Source organism: Corylus avellana, chromosome ca6 (genome assembly GCF_901000735.1).
Source record: "Corylus avellana chromosome ca6, CavTom2PMs-1.0".
Lineage (NCBI taxonomy): Eukaryota > Viridiplantae > Streptophyta > Magnoliopsida > Fagales > Betulaceae > Corylus > Corylus avellana.
This window is the reverse complement of record NC_081546.1, coordinates 26,127,172-26,136,786: the sequence shown is the minus strand read 5'-3', so window position 1 is coordinate 26,136,786 and position 9,615 is coordinate 26,127,172. Positions and strand designations below refer to the sequence as shown.

Here is a 9,615-nt window from a genome sequence, read left to right as displayed (position 1 = left end):
GCCACTAAATTTTTTTTTTTGCATCCTATGAGACATCTTAAAAATTTGATAATTCACACAATATATACATCACAAAAAAAATATTTATTAAAGTTCATAAATATTAATTAAGTTAAATTTTCAAGTTAAATCACGACCCCGAAAAAGACAATCAAAGTTTATAAATATTAAACAACAAAATAAACTGTTATGCGAATATTAAAGTTTATTCAATCATTCAAATTAATAGTGAATTTATTATCGAAACTGTTATGCACCCTAATGGACAGAAAAGCAACTGCAAGGCTAATAATAATGTGTCTAAACATCTGAACTTTGTAGAAGAGGCAACTGCAAGCCACAGCTGAAATATTCTCATTTTTTATGTTCTTGTAGGATAATGTTATCTCCACACTTGCTATAAATACCGTATTCTTGTAGGACAATATAATGCTACTTATTCCTTACTACTATGATTTCATGAGAGATAAAAGGATGACAATTTTTGGTCTATCCCACATGTTATCTCGCGTGGTACATATTTGAGACAAACCAAGCTAATTATGAAAGAAAAAATATTTTCAGATCAATCCATTGATGACAATAGTTTTTTTCTAAATAAGTCAATCCATTCAATCAATATCAATATGAATTTTAACTAACAGCCAGTGCTAACAGCAGTAACTAGCCCAGATGAAAAAAAAAAAAAAAAAAAAAAAAAAAAAAAAAAAAAAAAAAAAAATCCATATCTGTGGCTGTGTAAACTCTTCCTTCTTCTTCTCTGTCTTCAAATTAATTTCAGCACAACTTCTCAATTGAAGTGAATACGCTGTAGAACTGTAAACATTTTGAGACTTTTAGCATAAACAGGAAATATAATGATATATACAGACAGACAGACTACTGCACAAATTTATTAACGAAAATCAACAGGAAATATCAAGTAAACAGAGGATTACAAAAGTTTAGGAAATTAAGGCTGTGACTCACCTTGATTTCGATTTTTCTAAGAACCCCGCCGGACCCAAAAGCAACCAAAGTTATGGAGAGTGCTCAGAGAGGGAGAGAATAAGAGATGGAGGCTATGGAAATTATGGAATGGTGGATGGAGGCTATGGATCGTCTGCTGTGTCTGAGTGAGAGAGAAAGAGAGAGAGAGGAGAAAAGAAAGGGAAAATTACAGTTTACCCCCCAAAGTTGACAACGTTTTTCAATTGAAACGTCAAAGTTTCAATTTTTACAATCCACCCTCATAAAGTTCTAATTTTTTTCAATTTGACCAATATTATCCCAAAATTTCAATATTGCCCCTGATTTTTTTTAATTTTTTTGATTTTTTATTAAAAAAAAAAAAATTGGGAGTGCAAAACTGGTCAGATGGCCAAAGGGTGGCTACGGCCACCTTGAATTTTTTTATAAAAAATAAAAAAAATAAATAAAAATTATGGGCAATATGGGAAGTTTTGGATACAATTGGTCAAATTACAAAAATTTGGAACATTGGAGAGGGTGAATTGCAAAAGTTGAAACTTTAATATTTAAATTAAAAAATGCTATCAACTTTAAAGGGGTAAACTGTAATTTTTCCGAAAAGAAAAGAAAATATAGGGAAAAGCCGTATGTGGGACTCTGTGAGAGAAGGGAAAAAATAAAATAAAAATTTGGGGTGCTATGCAGCTGTGTGCAACTTGGGCAGGAGAGAAGAAATTTTTTCATTTTATTTTATTTTTTATTTGGAGGGTGCTGGTAAGTTGGTAACTTGGGAGAAAGTAGGAGCCGTGTGGAACTAGTTTGGAAAAAAGCAAAAAAAAAAAAATTAAATCTTTGGGGGGGGGGGGTGCCAAAGCATAACATATCTCTGCCACTGTAGTCATTGTATCCCACATAAATTAAGCTTCCATTAGTTTCGACCTAACATTTTTTCTATTGAAAAATGTTTTCTTGAAAAATCTTTTTTTTTTTTTTGGTGTTTAGCGCATACAGAAAATCACAATATATATATATTGAATTATGTTAAATTTTAAATTATAAAAATGTCCCGACCAGGTCCCGACGGTGACCTAGACGGGTCCCCACAAGTTCCCAACCGAGTTATGGCGGGGTCCTAACTAAGTCCCCACGGGTCCCGACCGAATCCCAACAGTATCCTGACCGAGTTCCAGCGGTGTCCTAACTGAGTCTCGGCAGGTCCCGACAGTGTCCTAATCAGGTCCCAACGGTGTCCCGAACGGGTCCTGACTGGGTTCCGGTCAAGTTCCGACCGAGTCTTGGCAGTGTCCCAGTCGGGTCCTAGCGAGGTTCTTGGTTGGTCTATCAATTTAAGAATGAGATGCTCAAACTAGAAAAATAATTTACAATTTTTCAAAAAGAAAACCATTTTCCAGAAATTAAAGAGGCTTTTCAGTCAAAGCGAAAATATTTTTCGTTGACTATTATTTTTCATTACACTAAACACTAAAAAACTGAAAACCTTATTCAAAAATCATTTTATGCTGAAACAAACAGAACCTAAGTCTAATCTTAACCATGTATATATAAATACTTGGGTACTCTCCCCTTTCAAGTTGGTTTTAAAAAATGAGTTCTATCAAAAGTTGGTATCAATGTTAAACTTGTTTATGGTACTTCCATGTGAATTTGTAAGGAATTGTAAAACTCCAAGCATGTTCCTTGTTATTTTTTCTTTATCTGCTTCAGTATTGTAATTACTTTTTGGTGTATATAAGTAAACTATTGTAGTTAGGGTTCGAATTTATAATCTGTACTTTGATACCATGTTAAATCATCAATTTTTCTCCAAGTTTTTTTAATTTAGTCTCGAGGTTTTCAATTTTGCCAATTTGGTCATTGGATTTTTCTTTAGTTTCAAATGGACCAGGGATAAGTGAGTAAAGAATGCAAGGAACAAACCGTCACTTAGATGTGAACATACACTACAAAAATTTAATTTTTTGTAACGGGCCATTAGTGACATGTCAAGGCTGACAGTTAGTGACGTGTCATTAGTAACATATCTGACGGGTTAAAAAATTGGTCGTAAATTCCACCCTCCCTCTCACCCCTCCCTTCAAAGCCTAAGGCCCAAGAAACGAAATCTTAGAACTAACAAAGGGGAATATATATATATATATATAGGAGGTGTCAAGGAAGGCGACACCGAAGTGGGCGGCGTGGTGGATGAGAGCGACCATGACTTGTTCAAGCTTGGGAGGCGGACTTGCCCAAGCAACCAGCCATGTGCCAAATTTATAGCCTCCACTTTAATATAATGTTATTCTAGGTTTCTACGCAATTTTAACTTAGTCCCTAGCTTTTCGATTTTTCCAATTAGGTTTTTCTTTAGTTTCACATTTCATTAACAACTATTCAAGATATTTTTCCCTGACTTAGTGGTATCATACAACCATGACAATTCCCTTTGCCCTGCACTAGTGGGGCCTTTCACAATCTCCTACTCCTACTGATCCAAAATAATAATTAATTGCTCGAATTACTAGTAATTTGATCAATAATGTGAAAGACTCCATATGAGACATATTTGTTCGAGTAAGTGGTTGAGCAATTCAAAATTCATTTGAGCAAATGGATCTCATGTGGAGTCTCGCACATTACCTACCCAAATTACTAACAATACGAACAAGTAATTATTGTTGGCAAGGGATTGTGGGGATCTAAATTCCCACAATGTAGTACGTGTCAACGGTGTCATGCACATTCATGGCATGCGTGCAACATATAGCAAGCTAATGGTTAATATAGTCAACAACATACACGTTGCAAGGAGAAACCTATCAATACAAACAGAACAAATTGACAAAATGAAATCATATCAGAAATATAAAACCAGAAAACCTTCACTAATTATTCTGAAGAGGAGAAAGCCAAACTGGGAACCCCTTTGATGGAACAGGGGCCAACTCGATTTTAATTTTCTCATTGGAAAGAATTGGTTCCCATTTGAACATCTTCACTACGTAATGGAGGAAGACAAGAACAGTCACTCTAGCATACTCCTTTCCTGGGCACATCAAAGGACTTGTCCCAAAAGGAACATATGTGTAAGGAGAAGGTCCATTTTCTTCAAATCTTCTTGGATTAAACCTTTCTGGCTCTGAGAAGTATTCAGAGTTCTTCTGGGTCGAACCCACACTCCAATATATCTGGAAAAATAAAATAAAATAAAATAAAATAGACAAAATTTGTCATATATAATGGCAAATGAAGAAGATGGATGAAGTAGCTAGAATAGAAGGACATCACTTACCTTCCAACCCTTTGGAATGACATAACCCTCGTAGGAGAAATCTGTCTTGGCTTCTCTAAAAGCACCTTGAACAATTGTTGTATTCCTCATCACTTCGTTCACAAAGTTCCAAGTATACTTCATTTTTTGTATATCATCCCAACATAGCACTTCTCTTGGCTTCATTAGCCCTATAATCTCACTTTGCTCTATCATGCAAAAGAAGTTCTACCAGCTAGTTTTGTATACATGTATGAATCAAAATAATAACTACAAAGACAGACATGCTTCTTCATTAGGGCTAGTAATTCATGCAGGCATGTCGAGATCGTGGGTCAATCCACACACGAGCCATTTAGTTAACATGTCAAATCTCTCAACCTTGACACGACTTATTTAAATAAACGGGTAACACGACACAATCCGTATAACCCATTTAATAAATATATTATTTGACCAGTTTTGACTTGTATATGATTTAAATGTAAAAATAAAACAAAAATTTAATGAATTTTAAAAATTAATATATATGGGTTTTAGCCTTTTATTGGTTTTCTTTTTTAATAGTAAAAAAATATATAATTTACTTTATACAGGTTATGCGGGTCACCTATAAGTTATGCGAATAAGCCCACAATTGACCCGTTTAATTCAAGTCAACCCGAACTGACTCGAACTAGAACCTGTTAATTTTATGTCAGATTTATGTTGGGTTCGCGGGTCGTATTAAAAATTACTAACCATATTCTTAATACAATGCACAAACAAAAAATAAATACCTCTTACAACTTCATTATAGACATGAGGCATCTCTGCAAGATATTTCATAGAGAGAGTGATAGTGGCAGTCGTAGTGTCATGGCCCCCAATCAGAAATGCCAAAATCTTATCTGCAATCTCCAATTCTGTCATGAACCCATCGTGGTCGCATGGCAAAGCAATCATTTGTGATAGCACATCCTGTGTTGGAGAAGCTAAATTATTTGCCAAGGCTTCCCTCCTCTCCTTCACAATCACATAAATCTCTTTCCTGAGAGCTTCTGCTGCTTTTATTGCATGATAAAATGGTGTACCCGGGATGTTTAAGTGTACAGATAGTATGCCTTTGGTGAGAATATTGAAGTGGCACAAAAACTTGGACAATTTCTCCTTGTCATCGATGCTCATAAATAAATGGCAAGCTAAGGTGAATGTGTGCATTTTCACTAGAGGATGTACCTTAACTTCATTTTTGCCTTCCCAGTAACTCTTGAAGTGGGTTCTTGAAATGGAGTCAATTGATGCCACAAATTTGTGAGTCTCATTGAACTTGAAGAACAAGGATATGAACTTCCTGGCCTTGGCAGCATCATTTTCAATGGGCACAAGTGCTGTGGAGGGGAAGAGCTTCTGGACCGAGGGAGGGCGCCAGCGTATGAACAACTTGCCATCATTTGAAAAGATGAATCTATTTGCAGCAGCACCAGAAAATATGATGAAATTCTCACCAAGAATACAAGTTTTGAAAACTTTTGAGGTGTGTTTGGTTGTTCTCTTTGAGACAAAATTTTCCACTGCTCCCTCTTTCATTGCAGCCAAAAATTGAAGGGTTTCACCAATGATTGGCCAACCGAAACTTCCCGGAGGAATTGTTGGCCGAGTGAAATTTTCTTTGGTTTTATAAGCTAAGGAACAAATACCAAAAGAAATGGAAGAAGCCAAGAATAGGGAAATCAAGAAGAAGAAGAAGAGAAAGAAGAGCTCCATGTTGGGTTGGTAAGTGACATTAGTTTGCTGCTCTTTATAGGATTAAAATGATGCCCCAACATGTAAGGTTGTAAATATTAGGGTACGTTTGGTACACGAATTAACCCCATAGAATGAAATAGTTATTTCATAGTTTAGTAAGTCTTTTAGTCGTGGGAGTAATAGCATATTTAGGATTGTATTAAGAAATAACGATTTTAAAGCCAAAGAGAGCTTTTAAGGAAAAAAAAAAAAAAAAAAACTTCACTTTAAGTTTTTTTTTTTTAAGTGCATTTTTGTTATTTTTAGAGTAAAAAATGAAATAAGTATTTTTGGAGTTCTTTAGCAAATTAATAGTCCAATTTTTTGTTTGGCACAATATTTAAATACTAAAAATACTTTTTAAGTTCTTTAATGCAATTTCAAATAGACTCTAAATATTTTATAGAAATAACTATTTTTTAAAATGAGAAATAGTTAATCTTGAAATAATAATAATAATAATAATGATGAAGTTCCTAGCCTTGGCAGCATCATGTTCAATGGGCACAAGTGCCGTGGAGGCCACCAAACGTATGAATTTCTCACCAATTTTTTAATACTTTTGACTTTTGAGGAGCGCTTGCTTTTTCTCTTTGAGAACAAATTTTCCACTGCTCTATTAAAGTAGAACGGCACTAGGACGGGCTCATTCCTAGGCGGATTAGGCGGCCATTTAGGGCCCTCAATTAATAAAAAAATATAAAGCCTTTAATATTATTGTCTATATTATTTAATTAAGGCCCCCACTACTTAAACTTTTTGTCTTAAATCTCAAAATATATCAAGCTGGCCTAAGAGATGTATTATTTTAGTAGGATTTTAAGATTATAATCGACAGAAGATTATGCCTCATAAAACGGAGATTACTAGTTTAAATGTCTCTCCCCGATATCAAAGCACCCAAGATGAATCCAATTGTTGGATTCAATTATCTTCACGACTCAGTAGACCTTGAATGCTCTGTGAATGGCACACACAAGGTTGATGAAGTTCGAGTCAGTATGTTGAGAAGTTCAAGTTTACGTACTGGTTTGGTGGTCACACTTTTAGGTTTTTGGGACCTGCGTTGCCCCACGAGGGCCACGACGAATTTTTTTTTTTTTTTTTTTTGAACAAAGACTCGAATATTCTTATTAATAATAAGAATATTCGAATCTCCTATTACACGACAAATCTAACCATCGTGTAATAGGAGATTTCCGCCTCAGCACAATTTGTAATTTAGTATGGCAATATCATGGGGGCTGGGTTGGGGGGACCAGGGGACTGTGGTTGGTTGTGACTATCGATTAATTGGTATTGATGCACTCTATATTTTTTTTAACGAAATTCGATAACTTTCATTGAAGTATCACGAGCGTAAACTCTTATAAGAGTATAAAGTTCTGAAAAATTATAGTCAAATACTATAAGGTTACAAGGTCATAAAAATGACTTCAACATTTTGCTAACGTACAATTACAATTAAAAAATAGATCTACTTCGTACAGACTATATCTAGAACATGAGTAACCTAAATACAAAAACAAAATTAAAAATAATAACAAAACTAAAAATTCGGATGTAGAGATAAACTCTACACCGATCTACTCCTCCTCGACCCGAAGGTCAGGAGACAATTCTATCCTCAACTCAAAGGTCAAGACAAAAAGAATAAAATCAAACAAGTTACATGTGTTAAACTTGTTTATGGTAAGTATCAGAGCTTTTAAATAATTGTAGCAATATCATGTGAATTTGTAAAGAATTGTAGTACCCTAAGCATTTTTACTTTTCTTTTTTCTTCTTTTTTTTTTTTTTGTCATTTTTAGTTAATTTTCTTTGTTATTTTTCTCTATTGTAATTACATTTTGGTGTATAAGTAAAGTATTGTAGTATCCTAAAAGGTTAGGTCAATAGAAAATGATAAAATTAAATATTTAAGGAAAAAAATCAAATTTAGTTATGAATATGTTTTTATGCAATTTTAATTTGTTCTCTAGGTTTTCAATTTTGCCACTTAGTCCTAAGATTTTTCTTTAATTTCAAATAAATATCTCCATCAATTTATCATCCAATTATTTTATCATGTGTCAACTGTACGTGTTGCGTGGCACAATTATTTTTAGTTACCAATGTATCCTAAATAAAAATTAAAATCATTAAATCATTTTAAAAAAAAAAATAGTGGTCAACCAGACAACCACCATTAATTGGTGAAGGGGGTTGCCTCTCACCACATGACTTGTCAGACGAAAACCATATGACATCAATTAATTAGTTTAATATAGTATATCATTAATTAATTGGACAGTAAGTTAATGGAAAAACCTACTTTAAAACTTACAGTTGTAGGACACGTTTTCCAACCTTTACAATCAATTTTGTTTTATTGCATCTAATAATGTACATGATGCCACATTTTTAAAAATTGTAAATAGCGTAACAATATATACACCATTAAATCCATAAAATTTAATCTCAACCATAAAATAAATCATCTCCAATTCCCTGGAAACGAAGAGGTTTCATATACACCATATCACTTTGAAATCTATTTGACGATTCAATAAAGACTTGTGGGAAGGATGAGAAGATAGGCATAAAAAACAAGGTCTTGCAAGAGTAGCTTCACAATTCATAACATCTCACCAGGTTTGAATACCAGACTTTTCTCAACAAACATTGCAAACTATCATTATCACTTTTTTTCCCTTTCCAAAAGGAAAATAAAGCGCACAGAAGAAAATTTTCAGAAATGTATGATTTACATGACAGTCATGGACATTATCTGCCGAGCAAGACCCGGATCTTGCTCCAAGAGCTCCTTAAGGTTGTTCTCCACCTCCACCATCTGCTTTTCTAAATATTCCTTTGATGTCTGTCCGAAGCCCAACAACAGAAAATATTGCACCAAAATTTCAGAAGAATGAGAGAAAATTAGTACATTGTCTTCCAAAAGAACGATGATTAGCTGCAGAACTCAAGCGAGGTTTCCAGGCACAGCTAAGGCCAAACAAGTAGGGGAAAGATTGGCTCATTCAAAACCTTTAACAGTAACTAATTTCCATGGCAGTAAATAATCTACACAGTGCTAAGATCAAAAATCAACATGTAACATTTTCCTGCAAGCCTTCTTACCATAAACTCTTCTATTTGTTATTCCTTGTTAAACTAAATAATCTTGGTAACTTTTTTATGGAGCACTCCTAGAGCAAAAATTCATTAGCCCGTTTCGCCGTTTTCACCCTACTTGTACTTCATCCCTGATTGTGAATCATTTAAGGTTGCTTAAGCACACAAGGTAATCATGGTATTACAATTTCAGAATCTTTTAGATAAATTCAACTGAACAAAAATTAGATCTTTCATTATCGAAAAGAAAATCAGAGGTTTCAATTTTAAAAATAAAGGGCAAAACATCTATTAAACTAAAAACTTTAAGCCAAACTCAGGTCAAAATTCAAAATTCATAAAAAAAAAAAAACAAAAAAACAAAAAAATACCAAATGAAACGGATCATTATTATGATCCTCCAATCCAAATTGCTGGACTACAAACCTAAAACCTTCCAGATGGACATTATAAAAAAAACATTAGCAGGGATGGATCTAGAATTCATTTATTGCTTTCTTTGTTCATTTTGG

The 9,615-nt window shown here is 33.9% G+C and overlaps 1 protein-coding gene across 1 annotated transcript; it reads right to left on the bottom strand.

Moving 5' to 3' along the window:
• Nucleotides 1-3,658: 3,658 nt before the first annotated feature.
• Nucleotides 3,659-5,968, bottom strand: LOC132185693 (beta-amyrin 28-monooxygenase-like). The gene is made up of 3 exons (XM_059599468.1): nucleotides 5,002-5,968; nucleotides 4,244-4,431; nucleotides 3,659-4,139 (listed from the first exon to the last, which is right to left on the bottom strand). Exons 1-3 carry the CDS (start codon nucleotides 5,966-5,968, stop codon nucleotides 3,837-3,839), a joined length of 1,458 nt encoding a protein of 485 aa, XP_059455451.1. The 3' UTR covers nucleotides 3,659-3,836.
• Nucleotides 5,969-9,615: the final 3,647 nt, after the last annotated feature.

Excerpts from the sequence above, each read along its gene's own strand:
- LOC132185693 (XM_059599468.1), bottom strand. The coding sequence starts at position 5,968 with ATGGAGCTCTTCTTTCTCTTCTTCTTCTTCTTGATTTCCCTATTCTTG. Across the intron at positions 4,432-5,001 it reads CTATAATGAAGTTGTAAGAG|AGCAAAGTGAGATTATAGGG; the intron begins GTATTTATTTTT and ends TTTGCATGATAG. Across the intron at positions 4,140-4,243 it reads TCATTCCAAAGGGTTGGAAG|ATATATTGGAGTGTGGGTTC; the intron begins GTAAGTGATGTC and ends TTATTTTTCCAG.